The 23,216-nt window shown below is 33.6% G+C and overlaps 1 protein-coding gene across 1 annotated transcript; it reads right to left on the bottom strand.

Annotated features, from left to right (window-relative positions):
- Window positions 1–2,854: 2,854 nt before the first annotated feature.
- LOC111513065 (uncharacterized) lies at window positions 2,855–9,212 on the bottom strand. Its single transcript, XM_023169230.2, has 3 exons — window positions 9,054–9,212; window positions 4,694–4,801; window positions 2,855–3,633 (listed from the first exon to the last, which is right to left on the bottom strand). Exons 1-3 carry the CDS (start codon window positions 9,069–9,071, stop codon window positions 3,499–3,501), a joined length of 261 nt encoding a protein of 86 aa, XP_023024998.1. The 5' UTR covers window positions 9,072–9,212; the 3' UTR covers window positions 2,855–3,498.
- Window positions 9,213–23,216: the final 14,004 nt, after the last annotated feature.

Genomic DNA, 23,216 nt, shown 5'->3' with positions numbered 1-23,216 from the left:
GAATATTACCAATTTAATAAGGTGAAACACTGTATACTGAGAAGTAACAGCTGGGGATCAGAAACTGTTGTGTTAAGTCTTGAGCTGCCGTTCCATTCTTTTGAGGTAAAAAGCATACATTTTCAAGCCACAAGGTTGGATTCATCGCTTTGTTGAAGTGATGATCATATATTTTTACCTTGAATTAGACATACACCTGAGGATACCGTGATTTCAGAGGTTCGCAACTTACCTCAGGAAAATTCGGTTTGAGTAGGGACATACTTCCCTTGGTGGTATCGGGAGCCAGTCTGTAGATACGGAGATCTACAAATTTAGGCACTCCTTTTACTGCTCTAGAATAGACATTACTGCTACCAACAATCACTTTGGCAGGGTATCGTTTACGGGAAGTGATGATTTTCCATGTATTGTTCCTAGAAGCAGTCGATTTGATCGAGGTGGACGTTGTTTGTCGTGAATTATCCGCCAGGTGGATAATATCATTTAATTTATTTCTGGTAGTCACTTCCAGTAATGTCCTTGATAGTCATTTTTTTACCTGTTGAGAGTTCCCCTTGGAATTCCTTTTTTTAACTGTGGAGATGATGTTAGCTGAATCAGTTTTTACTTTCTTTTGTTTGTAAACAGTTGATATCAGACAAAGTTTTTTTGGTGGAGCTGGCATTACCTTTTTGGCCTGCCAGGTATTCCACAACTGCTTCGTTCATATTTGTGTTATTACAATAAATTTGATTTTGTAGATAGTAAATTTTATGAATTTCATTGGTTTGGACCTCCATTATCTAATATGATATAAAATGAGTTGAAATCCCTGATAGAATTAATAAAATTAAGATGAATAGCTGCAAATAACAATCTTAGACAAAAAAAACCCCCCAATGAAATTATAATAAAATAAATAAAATACAATAAAAAAGAATTGAAAATTAAAAGATTTCAAGCCAAGTTACTTCACGACGTTTCGATTGTTAGTGTCCACAATCGTCTTCGGGTGATGACTGGACTTATTCCTCCGAGAGATGACTATAGGTCATACGAGTACTTTCACCATCTCCTCTTCTTGACTGAATGCGTTGTTGGGCAAAGTATATGTGACTTCTTTGAATTTCCTTCTATACCAGTGTTCACCCCCTGTGGATCATCTCAGGCTGGGACCAAATAAGTCCAAACATGCTCTGCTATTCCCAATTCACTGGTTTCTCCTCGCTTGTGCGTTCCTTATGATCGGCAATGTAGACTTTCAATGACCTCTTAATTTGACCGATATAGGATTTTCCACACTCGCAGGGTATCCGGTAAATGCAATTCTTGGAATCGTAGTCCGAGTTTGGTGGTCTGGTTTTCTGGAGGTTGCTAAGGATGGTATTTCCGTATCTGAAGCAGGTTCCGATGTTGTAATTGAAACCAATTCTTCTTATCCTTTCCGACAATCCTCTGATGTAGGGAAGTGCAAGTACTGGTTGAGACGGCTTCTCTTCCTTGCAAGGATCTTGCTGTCTTTTAGCCAAAATCTGTTCCACCAGCACTTTGGAGTAACCATTCCGTTGAAGATAATTTTTGATGATGGCTAGTTATTTCTCGAGACCTTCCTTTGTATTACAGAACGAAATTTTATGTTTTAATAAATTGCGATTTTCATGTATTAACATTTTCTGTATTTCATGTAGACCAATAAACAGTTTTATATATTTGGTTGAAAATAACTTCATAGTATTTCAATTAAATATAAAGAATATTACCTCTCAGTATTTATATCAATAGGGAGACTCAAGTGAAATATACTATTGTGTATTTGTCTAATTTTTCCATATTTACAAATAACGGAGATATCAATTGTTGAATAAATTCTAGGACACCCTGTATATTCATAACAGCAAGAATAAATATTTTGTATATACAATTTTCATTTTTATGATGGGATTGACAGATACTTGATGAAATTCGAATAATTATCTTCCAAACTCATGTCTGCGTAGTTTAATTCGTTGAAACTTCCCAAATACTCATGAAATATATTGGCTATGCAGTATGCGGATTTTTGGGAAGATGTGATATATTACTAAGAAATATAGGTTTTCACCTTTCCTATAGTTTCCACATCAAACTTGGAAGGATTTCTGTTTCCCTTCCATTCCTATTCCATTTTCTCTAATATAGGATCGATGTTTTTTTCTAGAATTTCATACTATTGTGGCACTATAGCAAAGAAATTTTACTTGATAATATAATACTTTGAATTGTCCATATGATGTTATGATTTCTTCATCACCAGAATTGTATTGTAACTTAAAATAAATCCAAGAGTATCTGGTCCATGACTCTCTTTGGATTTTAGATTTTCTAAGCCCTGCATTACAAGTAAGTTCGTTGACACAATAGCACAACCACATGGAAAATATTTTTGTCGATATAAATTGTCAGTATTGACAATATAATGTGATGATTTCTTTATCACCGTTTCCAAGCAGGGCAAAAAGGATTTTATCGTAACTTCTTGTCTATAATATAATTTTGGAATGAATCCGAGACTATGACCCTTTTCACACTTGTTAAGATTTTCTATACTTGCATCAAGTTGGTTGACCATATTCAAAATCTTACTTTTTTTTGGGTGTATAATCTTCCACAAGTTAACAGAGCCAAATCGATTGGTTATTCAATTTATAGGCAAAATTTATGAACTGCAATACCTTTTCAGAGTGAACTTTTGAGTTTGCCTCTTCTTACACTTCAGCATATTCTCCATCGATATAGTTATTTTATTCTTGTGGGTAGGTATATGGTGTATAGAATTATTTATATTTTCAGATAGGTAATTAGAATATCATTTTTACTTTTATTAAAAAAAATATTATTATTTTTTCAATAATATATTTTTATAAAATTTGAAATAAATATATTACATAAATAAAGTGAGATAACATTCAATCGGTTTGCATTGATAGCATTTTTTTTTTTTTTGAGAGTTCATCAATTCATTCCTACAGACAAACATACATACAAATAAATCACAGCCATGAAACTAACTATATGATCGACTAAAATTAATATCAAATCTTGAATACTCTCCAAATGAGAAATTGTTGAAAGTTATAAATGGAAATGTATGCAATAGATGAGTTATATAATAAGTTACACTTGTATTTTACTTTATTTCTGTACGCTTGCGAGTTGTTTGAAGTATCATCAAACTGACACTGAAAAGCAAAAGGACTGTCATGACAAAACATTGTGTCAAACGGTTCTTGATTTTGATTCAGAGTAAAATGACATGATAGATAATATAAATTAGGCCTTCCATCCCTTGTTACCCGATTCACAACTTATAATGTCTTTGGATCATTACTGTCCTCGCATATCACAAAATGTAAGTAGTTACAAAAATAGCTACCCATTACTCTAATTCTAAAATTTGTTTCAACTATATTCCTTTCAGAAAAACATGAAGAATAGATATCACATATTCTATAACACATATGTCATTAATTTCAATATTTAGGCAACCTTTCCATAATTCGTATATCTGTAGCACCAATTGTGTACCTCATCTTCTTCGTTGCAGCACATAGGATAAACTATTGGTGATTTGGTTTGTTTCGCACATCTTTGGCATATTTCTCTCTTGGTAGACTGAAAATAGAAAAGGTTGTTAACTTTTTTTTTGGGGAAAGAAAGTTTATGGCTTTCTACTACAACATCTTGATACATGATTATGAAGTTGTTAACTTTATGGTCATGAGATATAAGATAGAAAGATCAAGACAGGTATGGGAATGCCGTGAAGAACTGAGTTAGTTGCCACTTGGGTTTTATGGTCAATGAAAAAGTTGATGAATATCCAAACGTGGATCTTCAACTTCATTAATAGACCCTGAATTAACTATGGGAGTATAAAACTCTTCAGTACGGGAATAGATCTGGAACATGAAGATTACTAAGAAAATATTTCGCATTCACTTCGAAATATTTACTTTCCTGCAACAATGCATAAAAATTATTCATTTTCTATAGTTAATCTGAATATTCTTTCAAATTTCGAGTATCAATTACATACTTATGTTACCAATGATGAAATGGCATTTGATATTTCAACCCACTAGCACTTTCCATTTATTTGATTGGTAAAAAAAATTATTTCAAAATAGATATGATGCATGAGTTTGTGTGATAGGTAAGCATTTTGATTCGAAATATATTTTTTCTATGGTCAACTCAGAAAATGTCATATTTTTTGTAGACTGCTAGGGCAGGGTATTAAGAATAACGACAGATAGATATATTGATGACAGTCAATTTTAAGCATAATGCCACTAGCAAATAAAGTCTTGCAATCAGTTTAAAACGAAATAACATCTACTAGTGTACTATCTATTTCTGAAATGTCATTGGAAATTCAACACAATAGCAATAATATTGCTAACTGAAGTACTGACATTATACATTTTCGCAGTCATAATCAGCTTTAAAGTTGTAAAATATGTAGTTCGAAGTTGAATTATTATCTTTTTAATTTGATCATAGAAAAAGTATTACTCTATACATTTTCTATGATCATTTCTATTCCACACTTGTGTATTGCGCAATCATATTCGCGCATGATGCAACTTTCACACATTTTATGGAATGGGCTTGTTTCTGTATTTCTTGCACAATATACTATTTCAAAATTCCGATTATAGTCAACACTTACATCGGCATTATGGCAGGCATGGTTTGAAACCCACTCTGTTCCAGGTCGTGCTGCGATATGATTTACTATCGTTATCAATAAAAAGATAATCGACAGCTTCTCAAATATCTGAAAAAAAATTACATAATTATTATAATTGATATACATTTTTGTTTAGAACTGAAATCAAAGAATAGAATAATTTGACACTGTACTTCACGCCTGGAGCAATCGAAAAGTTATTCTGTTTTCTAATGCCATATAAGTCTTACTAAGGATTTACATTCAAAAATATCAAAGAAAAATTGTTGAAACGTTATAAAAATTTTATGCAAATTGTAAAGAAGTATAAAAATTCCTATGATAGTATTTCATGTTATAAATCCGGTAGATCGCTTATTACAGTACGATGAGTTGTTTTACGAATCAGGTTGTCCTAGAGCCGAGTCCGAAATATAAACGAGTATTGGTAATGACACTTAACATGTACAATATGACTTTTTTTATTTCATCGTTATAGTATTTTATAAATGAATGAAATTACAAATTTCATTTCTCTGTTTAAAAATAGTACCAATTTTAGTTAAGCAAGATATTTAAAAAATTATGCTTAGAAGTCCATTCTATAGTTCTCTAAAATTTTCCATTCACTAAAGTTGGTAGAAAACCTTATTTTACAATTAATAGAGGAAAGTCACCTAATATGGGGGTAGTGCCTAATATGGGGTAGTTCAATTTTAAGCAAGTACTTGTTTCGACACCTATTGTGAACATTAAAAACTAACCACCGACTTCCTAGAAAGCGCCCATTCACGTTTTGGAGCAAACTCGTGTTGCGTTTCCACGATTTAGGTTATGGTAATTTTGTTTATGAATAACAATTTCTGGTGACTGTTGCATTTTAAATATTTAAGGAAACTTAAAGGTAAGTTTTTAAAAACTTAATAATATCATTCAATATAGAATGGCGTAATTTATGGAAATGGTTTTGGTTTTTTAAGAAAACATCAGTTTTTTCAAAAACATTCCCCTTTCAAAAATCTAATTTGTTCGTAATATGAGGTACCTATCAATTCCTAATATGGGGTACCCCATATTACTAATTTTTATATAATCAATACAACAGAATCACGAAATAAAAATACACTAAAACCAACAAAAAACCATGAAAAACTCGATCAAGAAATTCCATATGATATACAGACGGTGAGATAGGAGGTGTTATTTAGGTCAGATCGTATCGCTCCGCCTGTAGAACAACAAATAAGGAACTCGCGTTCGCTGGGGCTTCAGCGGCTCGGAAGCGGGTACCTCGACTGGAAGATTCGGCTGAACCCAGATAAAACTCTGGCGATAGACTTGGGGAGACGTAACGTTTCTCCAGACACAAGGGTCACGGTTTCAGACAGGAAGATCGAATGACAACCGCGAGTCAAGCGATTCAAGGATAGATCGCCGACTCCCCTGGGAAAATCACATTGACATCAAGAGCAAGGTTCAGTCGAGGATACCCAGACTCTATCCTCTGGTCAACAGACAGTCAAAGCTCAACATTAGAAGTAAAGTTTTACTATACAATTCAAGCTTGTCGTTATGTATGCTCCAGGCGCTTGGAGACAAACCGCCACGTCAAATCTTTGCACTCCTGAAAGATTACAAAATAAAATTCTTCGAATGCTCAAGCCATCCGCAGAGATTTGAAGAGGTCGACTATACAGCAGTTCATTCATTTGAGGAATCAGAGAGTTTTCGAATCAGCTGAAATTCATGAAAACATCTTAGTCTGGGAAGTTTCACACGATTCTGAATCCCCCATCACTCAGTTGAGTGAAGGCCCCACGACGTTCGTTAAAAAGAATAGTTTGTTTATCCAATACCCCAGTCAGGAATAGGTACACAGGACCAGAGCGGCAAAGGACACTGACCTTTATGTCGCAACCAAACACTTTTAGTCTTGAATCATTCGTCCTCCTGACGAACCTTAGTTGAAAGGGCAAGGCAATATTTTCCAACCTGATTAATGCGAAGATGACTTCGATGGGGCTTCAGCACGTAGTCTTTCTGCACGGTCTTGGCCGACGTGAATGCATGACGAGAGCTTTACGAAAAGTGTGATCGGGTGAGCTTGTGAATGCGTGAAGAGGGTGTTACGAAAAGTGTGATCGGACAAGACGAACCAAAGTTGAGAGGGAGATCCAAAGTTGAAAGGAAGATTTGAGCTAGTGAAGATAGAAAGGTAGAGTTGCGTTTCGTATATTACTATAGGTGCAAGAGAGAGGCAGAGTTGCGAGCACACATTTACGGTCGAGTAGTCTCTAAAGAATTAGGAGAAATCTATCATACGTTGCCACTAATTTTAGCAAAAGAATTCAATGTTAATTTCTAAAATGTTAAAAATGTCTAAAAATGGACAGCTCTTGGTAAACTTTCTACAAGGTAAATTAGAACCACAAATGAATAATAACCGAAATGAGCCTACCACAAGACATGGAACCACAATCGATACCTTATTTTCATCCGGAAACATATGTACCTTATTTTTCATGCCCATTTTTTTGTTCTACAATAAACCACAGTAATTACTGATGCATCCGATAATAAAAATAATAAATAAAAATATAAAATCTAAATGAAAGTAACTCTTTGCTATCTTTTTGTTTATTGTTATATAAAATACTTCCTGGTTTCAATTTTGTTACCCAAATTTATTATGAAGAAAAATTTCCTAAATTTCGTTGATTCTTTTTATGCTTTTATTACAATTTCATGTTTTACACAGCCTGTCACAGCTACCGGACCGAGTCATGGCCGGTGGGAGAAATCATACATACATACTTATTGTATTGAGGGGGGCTTCTCACCGGCCATGACTCGGTCCGGCAGCTGTTCTATCTGCAATAGTTTGTCAATGAATTGTTAATAATCTATTAATCTATTTATATTTATTTCATTATTCTCCAAAACCAAATTACTTCGCGTGACATTTTCATAATCATGTTCCCCCTAAAGTCAGCCACTGCCACATACAATTCTATTACGAAACGCAGAACTTTGTTCGATTCGATAATTATTCTTATTTCAACTGCATCGTATACTATTTTTTTTAATTTCATTAATTAATTGAATCATTTCAACTTGTGACTTCCAGATAAATTCTTAAGTAAACATCATTATTGGTTATATCCTTATTTTTCTATTCAATAAATATTTCTGAAAATTGCAAGATGACGTCCGAAGAAAAATTCAAGCAGTAATTCTAATTTGTCGTGCACTTCAGGCATTAGTCATATAGAAAATAGAATGAAGAAAATAACTTTTGTCTAATTTCTATTAAGTTTAATATTCGTTACGACCGGTTTCGTTTTATCAGACCATTTTGAAGTAACTTGAAAATGGTAACTTATAAGACAATTTTCAAGTAACTTGAAAATGGTATAATAAACAGAAACCGGTACTTACAAATAATAAACTTGGTAGAAATTAGACAAAAGTTACTTGAAAATGGCCTAACAAACCAAAACCGGTCGTAACAAATGATAAACTTAGTAGAAATGACATATTCTATATTCAATATGAATTTCTACAAATTGAATAGGTCATCAATCGAAAAAGTTATTATTCATTCATCTGAATCTGTGTGCTTTATTGAATAGATCATCGAAAGTATGGCTAATTTTGTTATTCAATAGGAATAGATATTCTAAATAGCTTTGGAATTTTATATACACTGATTACTGAAATTGACAAATCCATTTAGAATATATGCCCAGTAGTTCATTCATATAAATTGGTGCTCAAAAATATGTCTGAAATATACTGTCAAATATCGAATACATGGTTTCAAATGAAATTTTATTCTCAAAAATAATTTAAAATCCCATTTTTGAATCATTCGAATAATGAAAACATCACTTTTTGATTAAATTACAGACAGGCTGAAGATTTTTAATGAAATTATTAGAAATTTGAATCTGCCATAGCTGATACACGTTGAACTTTATTAGACACAAATTTTCCATTAGTGAGTAATCTCTTGGAAGTTATATTACATCATAACTGAACAAAGTAATCCATGTTCAAAAAACACTTCATAGTGAGATTTTCACTACACAATTCAACAAAAACGCAACACGTTTTTCGCTATAAAATAGCTTCAGGCCTATCTATACTATCCATCCAAACTGAGGCTCGTAGGTCATTATTATTTTATAGAAAGAGATAAAATGAACAATTTTCCAATGTACCTATATAAAGTTCCTCGTTTGAAACAAAAATATTCATTTAAATCTCATCAACTATACATGTCGAAAAACTATTCCTTCAAATACATCGGCTAATAGGAAACAAATATATCTACGCGATTTATAAAAATATAACTTACCTTGAACGAGAAAGCCATGTTTACAGTTCACAATAGTTGAAACACAAACACAACACCGATCCAAGAAACTTGAAATATCCACTTTGGAATCTCTAGTTGTATTGATTCTCGGTATGTTGGTTGTAATTTATATATGAAAGTCCAGTGATAACCCACTATATCACGTTGCAAAAGGAAGTACAAGCAAGAAAGCAAATCTTGATAAGGATTATCCCCTCCAGGAAATGAAAATTTCTGTTAACTCTAGCGAATTATCTTTTCAATCTTGTCATTAGATGTTTTTCAACTCGAAAAAAAATCAATCATTCTCATTTTACACAGCGTCTCTACATAGTAACTTCTCCCGTTTTTTTATTATATTCCGAACCGTATAACCAGAAGATTAAAAATCTCTTAGAAGGTTTTGAAAAATGGTGAACTTTTATAGAATATCCATTCCGAAAGCTGCTGAGATTCAAGCCCCACTGAACGTATTCCAAAAAGGTAATCCCAAAGACAATAAAACTATTGTGGAATGCTGCTCAGGATTTTTTTTGTGCAACTGAAAGCAGCCATAGCTAACGCTGTCTTACTTGCCCACCTTTCCGCATCATTTTCTTTTGCATTAATGGTGGATGCTTCAAGTAGCAACAACTTCAGCAGAGAAACTGGAAACCATTGGCATTTTTCTCTTCAAAATTATTGACTCATAAATCGCACTCGCGATTTATGAGTCAATAAAACACTTTCGTTTCATGCTTGATGGACGTGAATTTGTAATATATTCTGATGCTAAACCTATGAAGTTTGCATCTAATAAAAAACCAGAAACTACTTCTCCCAGACAAACTCGGTACCAGCATTTCATTAGTCAGTTTTTAACGATCATCAGACATAATTCTGCATCCAAATATATTGTTACTGACGCCTCATCAAGAATTTCGGACATAACTCGACAAAATTTTATGGACCTTACCAAATGGAAAAATGAATGGAAACAAGATGATAAACTTCAGAAACTAAAAAAATCAAATGCATAGAAATGACAGTAAAATCTATTGTGATGTTTCTACCCATCATATCAGACCATATTATTATGTTCCAAAAATTTTAAGGAAAGACATATTCAAAAAATTGCACAGCCTGTCTCACCCTGGTATCAAATCAACTATAAAACTCGTGAAAAGTAAATATATTTGGCCTAAAATTAAAAAAGATCTTCGAGAATAGGTTCTATCTAAACTGTATCCCCTGTCAAAAATCCAAAGTGAATAAACATGCGGTTAGTCCTGTCGGCAAGTATAATATCCCATTTTCAAAAACTACACTTCAAGATTTGATCTCCACAAACTTCATTTGAAAAATATATCACAACATGTTTCGCTAGCACAGTAGATTTGAATCACTTGACAAAGGCGTGGTTTTTGAAATTACTATGGATCTTCATCGAGTAACGGCCGAATCAATCAGAAAAAAAATAATATCCCAAACTAAAGGTTTGAATACATTAATATTGATATCGTCGGAAATTTTCCACCTTCAAATGGTTTCTCTTATTGTTCAACATGCGTAGACCTATTCCCTGTGGAAGTCATACGTGCTGAAACAGTGGCTAGGACTCTTTATAATGGATGGATCACTATATTTGGTAGTATAGTTCAAGTAAAAGATATAGTGCCCCCTACCTTCCAGCAGTTTCCCTTTAATAACACACACAACGCGGTACTTACCGCTAGATTCTGTTGGTCACCGTAACATGACTTCAAATTTAATTTTATGACTCTTCAGCCAATCCTAAAACTCGGTTAGTAGAAATTATCCAATACGAACCGCCAATTCTTCAGTCCACGTGGACTAATTCGTTGCGGCTTAATTCCTTTGTATTGGTTTTTTTGACCTTTAACTTTGCCGACACCTTTAAGATTACTATATCGGTTACTTCGACTATACTTGGATGCGTGACCGCTTGGGAACACCGCGTGTCGTTGTTTTTTTTTTATTTTTAAAATAAAAGAGAAATGATAAATATTTCACGGTTTTAATCAACAATTGAGAAAAAATATATTCATAGAGAAACTCAAACCAGCTTTCATAGAGAATCAGGATGAACTATATATAAAAAAAAATGGCCGTCAAAATCTTACTACTGAAAATGAAGACGAAATGGACAAAGTTACTATGGAAAGGTACTACATCACCCGTTCTGAAAGGATAGTGACATCCATAGTTTCAGTCAGAGGGGGGAGTAATGTGGTATCACAGTCATTGGCGTCCAGTATAAAGTGTTTAGAGAAAACAAAATATAAAAAATAATTTTTGTGAGATTGTTGATTGATATGTCAGATATTAATACTCGTATAGATGGTATAGCTATCAAAACTTCGTGAATATTGAAAAAGTTAGATTAAATTATATTAGATTAACATGGGGCTTCTGTGCTGAACAGTCATTACACTGCGACCTTTGCATATCTATTGTGTGTGCCCTCATGTATGCTAGAGTTCCCTGTCTAGGCCCGTCCTTGTAACTAGACTCAATAGGCCAGACCTTAAGTTCCCCATATATTGAGAGGGTTGTGGTTTTTCCTCCCCTAATGTTGCAAACCTTATCCTTGACAGACCTTCGCAATAGATTGAAAAAGTTAGTAGTAGTTATTTGCTAACTAGAAATTCCTAGGATAAACAAATTTCTTATTTCTAATTCCACTGCCGAAATAATCGTTTTCCAATCGTTTCCATGGTTCTTTTCGATATCAACGTGATAGAAGTTGCGTGTTAAAGGGTAAGTCCTCATTCATTCTTAGCTCGCACAAGTTTCGGTTTCTGATGGTTGTCGTTCGAAAGGGGCGACAGCAGAAAAACAGATTTAAACATATTTATAGAGACAGAATAGACATTGAGAAAAGAGATTAGATACTTTCTTTCACATCATCTCCACAGTTTTTATAAACATCGCAAACCTTTTAAAGTTTTTTCATAATCCCTCAATCGCTTGAAGTGATTAAAATATAATTGTTTCTTTCTTTTCTTATGTGACGATATCTCATCAAGATGTGCCCAGTGTGACATACCTAATATCCAGGGTATTTTAAACAATCTGACAGTTTTTTGATCAAGGTGGTAGAAATTCAGATTTTCTCATTCAAACGTTGTATAGGTACATATGAAACTTAAATCTACAAACTGAGTTGTAAAAATGAAGAAAAGATTATTAAACATTTTTTTCTGGGGAGGCATACAGTTCGTAATGGCTATAGTTGAAGGGGTCTAAAAGTCTCGAAACAGGTAACTTTAACTACGAAGTCCTCTGACACTGTCACTATGCTCACCAATATATGAATACGAAGATCGAACGTACCTAGACCTGGTTTATTCAATAATATAGTATATCTCTAGTTATGCATTCTACGAATAGGTATTGGAGGAGAAAGCATTTTTAGAAGGTTAGTTGAAGCGTTTCAAATCCGAATAAAATTCAGAGGTATTTCCAAAAGTCTAGTCAGGAACGTTTCTAAGAATCAACATCCACCGTTTGTTGAAATAGTTACGTTAGGATCACTTTTAGACAGGACCTTTTTTTCAAATTCTAATAATAAAGTGATGCAAAGTATGTGAACGTAGTATGGAGAGTAGTTTGACCTCAGTTCTGTATGATAATATAGAAGCGATATCAGAATACAGATAATCAATTCTCTAGTTTATCTTGAAAATATACTTTCGGAGATATTTTTATTGTTATCATTATAAATTGAAGTCTCTTGGCGTGTTTGCCTGAACACGATAAACTCAAAAACTAACGAACGAATTTCCATAGAGTTTCTATCAATTACGGAGCGATTCGAACGGAAATATTATGTTTATTAATGTTATGTGTGAATTGGTTGAAATATGATATTTTTCATGAGAATTAGTGGTGGTGGCCTAAAATATTGTAGAATTCTTTCGAATTCTCTCAATCTTCTGAATTGTTCTAGTAAGTTTCACCTTACAGCTGTTATATTTTCAAAAGCACGACCTACAGGTGAATATTGAAACCTTTATTGACAATGTGACACACGTCAGAAAAAAAAGTAGGCATATAGGTTTTGCTAACTATGCGATTCCGGGTTGGATCTGTGGTTATCTTTATTATAAATTAAAACTATTATTTTGAAAATGGTGACTTCTACGAAAAACTCTTCCAAACATATAAAAACATTCATGTTGAAGAAATGGTAGTAACTTAATTATTAGTTATGAAATTTTTTTCGATATATAACACACATGAATTTTTTGATTTAATTACGGAATATTTGAAATTGTTGACTTTTCAAGAAGAAGAAATATACTTAGTATGAAATTTGATAATGAACAAAAAATATAACAATCCATTTCAACTCACAGTTCCTAAAATCTAAAAAAAAATAAATTGAGATCGAATAAAAACAAAACCTCCCTCCACTTGAAAAAATTAGCTGCCTGCAGTTTAGGAATCTTCAGATGAGCCTCTTTAGAATCTGATAGCCCTGATTGCCCAGATGCCAAGCTGATATATTAAAAATTCGAGTGGCATAATATTCTCAATAGGTTCAGTACAAACTATAAAATGTTAAGACAAAGAAAGTTCTTTGGGGTATCAAATGGGCAAATATATGAATAGTTTTATCAGTTCATCCATGAAGTATGTATCTAATTCAGATAGGCATAGCTGAAGGTGAGGTTGAAATTGATAGTATGAAAGTGACCCTAAAAATTATTTCAAATAATAAATGACATTAGTGTAGCGAACATATTATGAAATTATGAAACAACAACAAAAATTAATTGGCGCTCCGTGGCGACTTGATCAATTAAAGTGGTGCATTTGCGTTTTCAGCTGCAGAAAAACACGGAAAAACCTGCATCCAGGGCCGTCTCCATGGAGGGATGGGGGGAGCTCCCCTGTTTTTCAACTTGGGAAAAAGTTGATAAATTTTGGGCTGTGAAGATAGAAAAAAATAACAGTAAAAAAATTCATGAAAATTATAAAAATAAAAATGAGAGAAAATAAAGGGAGAGGTAATAAGAAAAGGGAAGGAACCAGGAGAAGGTTGGGATTTCCCAACATGCATAACTTGGAGATCCCAATCTTTAAAATTCTGAGTTGTTTGAAAACTTCAAAAAAGTTCAATTTCTCCCAAGTAAGAGAACAGTCCTGAACAGTCCACAAATTTGGAAGTGACAATTTTACAAAATTCCCTATTTTTCGCCGTTATTTTCGACTTGGAAAGGGGCGTGAAGTGAAGACAGGAGAAGATAGAAAAGATATCAGTAGAAAACAATAAGCACAATATTATTTAAGTGTTGTTTCCTTTCATTTGAATTGAAAATTCCTGTACATGGTGGATATGGTGGACCGAGGACCTTGGTCCAAAGTAGAATAATTCCCAATAATATTTTTATAATTACCAAAATTTATTTTTGTTTGTGCATACCCTAACGGGCATAAACATTCAGCCAATATTTGAATAGCTTAGTAAGAAAATTAATATATTATAGTAGTAACTAATTCCTCGGCTTTCATTTTTCGAAAGTTGGAAAGTTTGCTGGTAGGGGTTGGGAATGTTTGGATTTCCTCCTCCCTGGTTTTTCTTTTTGCTACGGCCCTGCCTGCATCACCACATCATCTGAAGATATTGATTTGCCAATATCCCCTCTTTCGTAGAATAGAATGTAGAGTGTCTTCAGAGGCTTCAATAATTCAAGATATTGCCAGAATATTTAGTGACACGATTGTCGTCAAACTTAAACTAGTCTATTTCTTCTTTGACCAATGCGTAATAGTGACCAGATTCAACGCCAGAACCACAGAGAACAATGACTGTATGAAGATTATAGTAGTGGTCTGCTATATTGAAGTGTTCATCTATTTCGAACCTTCGTAAAGAGTTTGGTGCTTCCGTCAGAGGTCATATTTGAAGATCATCAGTGTTATTATTAGATTGACTGGTGCATAAGCTATACTTGTTTTATAATAGTCAGTTATTTTGGCGCATATTTTGCAATACAGTTGATCATCACCCATTAGGTGAGTAGGAAACATTCTCGTTCATCGTTGAGATTCTTCGTCATGAACAACACTTGCAAAATGCTTTTCATGTAGCAAGTGTTTCCTAAATTATCTAAACCAATTTTCTTCGCAAGATTTTCAGGATAGCTGTCTACTGATTCGTAAGTAAGAACATATTTCACTGAATCCGCATCAAAACGATTTCTCAAGCTGCAATCGATCCTTCCAAGGTATGAAGGGAACCAAAACCACGAGGGCTGCAGCTCATATTAGGGGAGCAAGAATTACCTATATTCATTGAACTCACTGAAAAAGAAGAAGGTGGATGAATCACTTACGAGTTAACCTGGATAGGAGACTGATGAATATACACATATCTCGACTTGTTTTGAAGATATTTTAGTTCTGTACTGGAATAAGGGCAATGCGTATCTCATTCCTCCTTCAAAATTATTTGAAGGAGGAATAGTTCCAAGGACCGAAGCAGCATCACCACGTTGGATAGCAATACTAATTCTTTCTAATAAAAAAGAGGTAAAACGGTAATCTTTCGTTGCTTGGTCTAATCTCATTCCGAGTTCATGAACGAATAATAGAGACTCCGGGCCATAAACACCAAAAGTTTCGACCGCAATTGGAAAATCTGAATGAGTATATTATCCAGTATAAGCGATTGGGTATGGTTATAAAGATCGAATTCAATTAGTTTTTGGGGTACCCCCATACTTCATCAACAGTTTATCACGTTGCCGGTTTTCCTGCAGCTGAAAAAGTAAATGCGCCACTGGAATCAATAAAGTCGCCCCGGAGCACCAATAAATTTTTATTGTTGTTTTATAATTTCATGATTTGTATTTTAAAATAAATTATTGTTTATCACGAGGTACACAGTTTTAATATTTTGGAATAGTTATATTCGAATGTATAACGCTTTCATTTACACATTTGGATAAAACCTCCTTCGATAATTTTGAACCAGAAATTTCTCTGACATATAAATTGCGCAGCAATATCGATGACTCATCTATCTCCAACTGCTCCTAGAAATTTTGGCGAGAATTTTATTTCTGCATCTAGAAACACGCCAAAACATCGTGTCAGTGAATAAATATCCATAATGAGTTCGATAATAATTGTTACCAGTTCAAAAAGAAAGAATGTGGGAGTTGAAACTTAATCAGTTAATTAATTGCAATTGCTGTATTTACCAGACGAAAAAGTCGACATTATCCGCAAGATCAACCATTTCTATTTCTATGATCAAAACATGGAAGAAACCGTAAAGTTGAAACCTAAAAATATTCGGCACTATTGTTTTTTTTTGAATGGCATTCGAACTAATCAAACCAAGGTATTTTCGATTAGTTGATCGCAATTATTAACAGAATGACTTTGAAATTACAATATCTTTATTATTGTGCCAAATTATGATAATCGATCAGTTTTGTGTGATTTCTTCTGAGAAGTAATTCGTTGAATTGTTCATTTCGCTGGATTTGAAAACTATTAGAAGTTTCTGGTAATAAAATTGGTGGCAGCGCAGCGTATCACTGTGAACAATGAACCGGTGAAATATTTAATATTTCATTGACAGTTAGATCAGACTTCTTATTTATATATTTTTTACGTTGGACACACGCGCATTCTAAGCAATCAACTAGTTGCAGATTACTTTTCATAAAATCATCATCATTGTTATAGTCGAAGTAACTGATATAGTAATCTTAAAGGTGTCGGCGAAGTCAAAGGCCAAAAAAACCAATACAAAGGAATTATGCCGCAACGAATTAGTCCACGTGGACTGAATAATTTGCGGTTCGTATTGGATAATTTTTTCTAACCGAGTTTTATGATTGGCTGAAGAGTCATAAAATTAAATTTGAAGACATGTTACGATGACCAACAGAATGTAGCGATGAGTACCGCCGTTGTGTGTGTTATTAAAGGGGAACTGCTGGAAGATAGGGGGCACTATATCTTTTACTTGAACTATACTTTGCTATGACTGAATATTCGAAATTCGGTAGGTATCATCCAAATAGACTGGTGGCTAAAAAAATATAAAAATCTCTTTCAACATTTCAGTGTATGAAATATATTCCATGATGGGTACCTATTCATAAAGTGCTGTAAGAACAGTATATGTTTATCAATAATATTCAGTCATACATTTATTAATGCGTATCATACAAAAAATAAGGTTTGAAATTATGCTTATACGATTGAATCCCGAACTCGGTAGCCCCACCATGCCCTCCCTGGGTTGAGTGCCCTCCACACAGTTACTTTGTGCAGAAGCTAGAATCTCGTCCATCCAACCCCACCAGTGTTGCCACAAGATATTTTTTCATCGTGGTAGATTTCTGAAAGGGAGCGGGGTAGAACCGGGGTGGATCCACATTTACATGATGACACCAATCACAGTGACGCATTAACGTATGCCTATGATTGTCGTTCTTTGTTCTATGATAAATTTGACGATCGTAATCAAAAACATGTCACATGTCATCGCATCCAAATTTGGGATCTATGTGTTTTCAAACTGCTCCTCGAAAATATTAGGTTCCATGTTCTTATGATAGTCAATATTGCAGTCCTCAAGTTTTTTTCCACATAATTTCAAAGAATTTAGAGCACATCCTTCACTTCCTCCGCAATGCACAATGATTAGTCACGATCTTTTGTTTGAAGGCATGTTAGGCGTACACATTCTCGTGTGTCGTGAGTGTTATACCAAATTTTGTTCAAATAGAAACTTTGCCGTTGTTCTTGTCTATATATAGTTATTCTTTCCGAGTATTTGTTACGCAATTCCACTATTCTTCTGCTTTCCATAACTGCTTGACGTTTGTTTATTATTTTAAATCTAGATCCTAGTTTCTTTATCCAATTCTGAAGAGTTTTGTCCCAGCAGCTCACGTTATGGTCGGAAGTATTCAATTTACTCCTTATGATTTCAGTTGTAGGAATCTCATTGATTTTGTAACAGTCGTATATTGTTTTTTCAATGATTTTATCAGATGAAGATTTAAAGGTTTTGGTAATCACATCGCGTTTGCGTTCATAAATTTTGTTCTTGACTATGTTACGTACAGTTGAGAAAGGAATTTCGGTCAAATCTGATGTTGCTTGTAATAGTTTGTTTCCCTTGAAACCAAACTTGAGATGTAGACATTTGAGAGTGTAGACCTTTGAGAGTGTCGACAACTTCAATAGTGCACAATATAGGTTACTTTGACTAAACATGTAACTACATTTACATCACAGACTGAGATTGCATATAATATAAATATTTCCACATTTACGTTCTCAACTTTAACTAAAAATGTCGAATGTCATGTCACAAACATCAAGTAACATTTCAACGCACAGAGCATGATCACGGCGCTCCGTATCATTCTTGTCTAAGGTAGCATTGAAAGAGCAAAAGAGCATTGTAGTGTTACTCACTAAGTAATCAGTCACAGAATATCGGAACTATCGGAGTCTTACAGTAAGACACAACCCAAGGAACCGCCACCAGCTGCGCCAGACACTCAGTCTACGCCAACGTAGCCAAGGGTACTCGGCTCGTGTAACGCGGTAAATTCAAATTCAAACCCCAAATATTTGTTCATTGTTTCAATTTTTATTTTACATTATTTTGCTTTATATCTGAGCAGGGTAGATTTACTTGAGGGGAGCGATACGGTGAAATTAAGTTCAAGAGGGGTAGAACTACCCCATACGGGGTAGCTGTGGCAACAGTGACCCCCACTCATCCCTGAGTGGACCCAACCTGATGGGCACTTTAGCAAGATTGACATCTGACCTACTGCGGTCGCTAGACTGGTGTGTGATCGAACTCTTTCAAACACGTTTTCATCGTGTTCTCTCACGGGTCTATGTAGTGGATGTTCAGGTCCAGGTCCCGGTATATGAATCTATTTGGTATATATCTTGAAGCGTTTATGGCGGCTCGCACACAAGCGTCTGTATGTCGCTGCGCACTGGCCCCAGTCAATGCAGGCATACAGGATGATGCTTGCATGTCCCATGTTGCTTCTGCGACCTATGATTGGATGGAATAGAATAGAGTACAAATTTATTCTGTAAGCCAAAAAAGATTGGATAGAACATGTCAAAAAATAGTACAATACAATCAAACACAAATAATAATAAGGTAAATAACTTAAGATATAAAAATAGTGCAACTACCTTGAAATGGAATTAAATATTGTAAACAGATTGCTGGTAGTTTAAAAATTCATCAATACTGTAGAAACAGTTTTTGCAGTGAAATAATTTTAATTGTCTTTTAAATTCTGAAGGACTTTTAATTTATTTAAAATCAGTCGGTATTTTATTATATAAGTCACCACCTGCATATAAAGGCGATTTTTTATAGAGAGACAAATTACATTTAGCAATGCGGAGGTTTGAATTATTTCGAGTGGAATTTGTGAAATTCTGCATTTGTTTTCAAATTACTTTTGTTGATATGGATATAACATTGTTATAACATGATATTGTTTTTAATAAATGAGTCCCTACAAGTTTCTGTTGGCTTCAGTCTGAAAATTGTTCTTAAAATTTGTTTTTGTATCACAAACACTCAATGCACATCAATGCACAATTATGTTGTATGCAATCTTAGAACAAAATAATGCGTAGTACACATTTATCAGATACTCCTTGTCTAAATCATATTTCAATGTATTAATGGCGAAACATGATGAACTCAATAGAGAACATAACTTATTTATATGTGGAGTCCAAGCAATGAGTTCATCTAGGGTGACTCCCAGAAATTTTGATTCATTGCTTATTTTCAGCTCATGATTATTTATGTGAATTTTGATATTTATTTTTATCATAATCATTAATTAGCCTGTTTCTGAAACACCATGACTCAAATTCGTGTATGACAGCATGTGAAGCATTAATTGCATCAAGTGTTTTCCCTCTACATGTAATGTACGTGTCATCAGCATATAATAAAACTTTTCCTTGAGATATAAAATTTGTTAAATCGTTTATATAAAGAAGAAAGATCATGGGACCAAAAGCACTACCTTGCGGTGTTCCTAGAAAGATGTCCTTTTCTGAGGAACACACATTATTAACTTTCACTATAAGTTTCCTATCAGATAGATATGAGATTAACCAGTTTTGAATATTTCCTCGTATTCCAAGTTTTCCCAACTTTTCCGCACAAAAGTGATGTTTAAAGTATCAAATGCACATGTGAGATCAAAAAATATACCTATCACAAAATCTTTACTATTTAATCCATTCCCTTTTTTGAAAACAGGGATAATTAAGGCTAATTTCAATATACTGGGAAATTGACCAATTTATATAGTTTTATTGATTATCAGTGCAAAACATTGTGAAAAGTCATCTATACATTCTTCAAGTAATTTAACCGTTATTTCATCAACACCTGTTGAATGTTTATTTGGCATACTAAGTATAACAGTCTTCATTTCCTCTGGAGATACGGGTAGAAAAAACATAGAGTTATTGTTTATTTTCAAGGTGCTGGTGCGTTCATTGGACAGAGTTTTGAAATGAGAAATGAGTTTATGTTGGACTTAGGTAGAATAGTGACTGGCAAATGAGTCAGAGATGTCTTTCTCATTTTCTACAATTTGATTATCATGATTTAATATTATTTCCTTTCTGGTGTGATTTCTATTGAGTTTCGTGTTAATAACTTGCCACAAGGTCTTGCTCTTGTTTTGTGAATTCTCAATCCTGTTTTTGTAATAAGTTTTCCTTTCTTCTTCAACATTATTAAGATACATCTTTTTCCTAGATTCATACAGGGCTTTTAAGCTGTCATCATGATAAGTTTTCCTAAGACTATTAAGATCTTTAAGTTTCCTTGATTCTTCTCTTAATTTTTGAGAAAAGGTGAAGACACGGGAGTTTATTTTCTTTTTAAGCTTAAGTTTTCTTTTAGGGAAAGCCATTTAACAATATATATATATATATATATATATATATATATATATATATATATATATATATATATACCGGGTGTCCCACATTTTATGTGACAGGCAATATCTGGTTTGTTGAAGGAGATACACAAAAATGTTTCATACAAAAGTTTTAGGAGTTCATGAGAGCTATATTTTGATATAATTTTTAAATATACAGGGTGTTTGGTGTAGGTGCTACAGACCAAAATTCCATTTTTTAAAATAGAACGCCCTGCATATCATTACATATTCGGATGCTACGTTAAATTCTGATATCATTTCATGTTTGGTTTTTGAAATTCGGTTACGGCGTTGTTGAGTTATTGCACTTTTCCTTAAATATGAAGTTTCAAAAAAGCTTATTTACTCGTACACGAATCCAGTCTATATCTTTTATTAAATTGAACTAGACTACTACTGAATACAAACCATTATTCTCACCTCTACGATACGATACGATATTCAAAATTCAGTTGGTACAAGGTTTGAAACCCACGGTTTGAACGACGACTTGAATTCATTGCTTGTATTCAGGGAATATTACATGAAAGTCCTAACATATTCAGTCAAATTTTGTGGAGCGATGAATCGCGATTCCACAATAATGGAGTTGTGAATCGATATAACAGTCACTATTGGTCTCAAGAAAATCCCCACTGGGTCCGCGAAAATAATTTTCAAACTACTTGGGGTATTAATGTATGGTGTGGATTGTTCAATGGCCGCATCATAGGACCTTACTTTTTCAATGAAAATCTCAATGGATTGCGATATTTACATTTTCTAGAAAATTATTTGATCCAGTTGATGGAAGATATTCCCATAGCAGAACGACAAGGAATTTGGTGGCAACAAGATGGTGCTCCTCCTCACAATTCACAGGTTGTTACTGTACCCAAATAGATGAATTAGTAATAAGAATTCAATTCGGTGGCCGGCTCGTTCCCCAGATTTATCACCGCTTGATTTTTTCCTATGGAGTTATTTAAAAGATATTATTTTCACTACTCCCCCTTTGAATGTGGATGATCTGAAAATGAAAATTCGACCAGCGTGCAGTGATATTACGCCTAATATTATAAGAGCGACTTGTACGAGAGAAGTGATTCGACGTTTCGAAGCCTGTATAATATCTAATGGGCATCACTTTGAACAATTTTTATGACTTATTTCTAGGTACCTACCATTCTTATGAAATAATTTATCAAGTTATATTATTTACATTGTTATTAATTAAAGATTTGTTTTCGAATACACCTCTTTCAATTTCGCAATTGTTTCATATTCAAAATGATTCCTGACTGAATTTCACAACTCAAAATTGAAACCATTACTTCGAACACCCAAAATTTTGACTAATTTTCATGTGATCTGACGCAGAGAGAATAATTGTATGAGATATTTTTAAAAATAATAGTCGTTCTCAAGACTTTACATTTTAAGCAATAACTCAACAACGCCGTAACCGAATTTCAAAAACCAAACATGAAATGATATCAGAATTTAACGTAGCATCTGAATATGTAATGATATACAGGGCGTTCTATTTTAAAAAATGGAATTTTGGTCTGTAGCACCTACACCAAATACCCTGTATATTTAAAAATCATATCAAAATATAGCTCTCATGAACTCCTAAAACTTTTGTATGAAACATTTTTGTGTATCTCCTTCAACAAACTAGATATTGCCTGTCACATAAAATGTGGGACACCCGGTATATATATATATATATATATATATATATATATATATATATATATATATATATATATATATATATCCTCAAAAAGTTCATCCCTGATGATGGAAACAATTTATTAAATTTCCGAAAGCTTGGACAAACTTTAAAGAGTACTCTTTCATTTGCTGCTTAGCCCCATTATTTGTTGGTTCCATTCCTAATATATATATATATATATATATATATATATATATATATATATATATATATATGCGAAGAAGATGCACACCCAATATAATCTATACAAACAACTTTGTCGCCTCAGAATCGGGATACAAGCATGATTTTTCCATCCAAGTCAAGATTTTGTATCGTTTCGTGGCTCAAAATTATCATAGTTAGCGATACACCACCAAAGTTAAGATGAAAGGTTGAAACGTGCCGAGAACAGTGTGGCATTAGGGTGGATAAAAATTAGAAACTATTTTTTTATAAAAAAAAGAT

This window comes from Leptinotarsa decemlineata, unplaced genomic scaffold, assembly GCF_025532065.1.
Source record: "Leptinotarsa decemlineata unplaced genomic scaffold, Ldec_3_MD MMD2_P_RNA_scaffold_11, whole genome shotgun sequence".
NCBI classification, from domain to species: Eukaryota; Metazoa; Arthropoda; class Insecta; order Coleoptera; family Chrysomelidae; genus Leptinotarsa; species Leptinotarsa decemlineata.
The sequence above is the reverse complement of the archived record's forward strand: the minus strand, read 5'-3'. Positions and strand labels throughout refer to the sequence as shown.

What these genes read in the sequence shown, in the direction of transcription:
- LOC111513065 (XM_023169230.2), bottom strand. An exon ending in ATGCCTGCCATAATGCCGAT is followed by an intron (nt 3,634 to 4,693) that starts GTAAGTGTTGAC and finishes TTCTATTTTCAG; the next exon opens with TCTACCAAGAGAGAAATATG.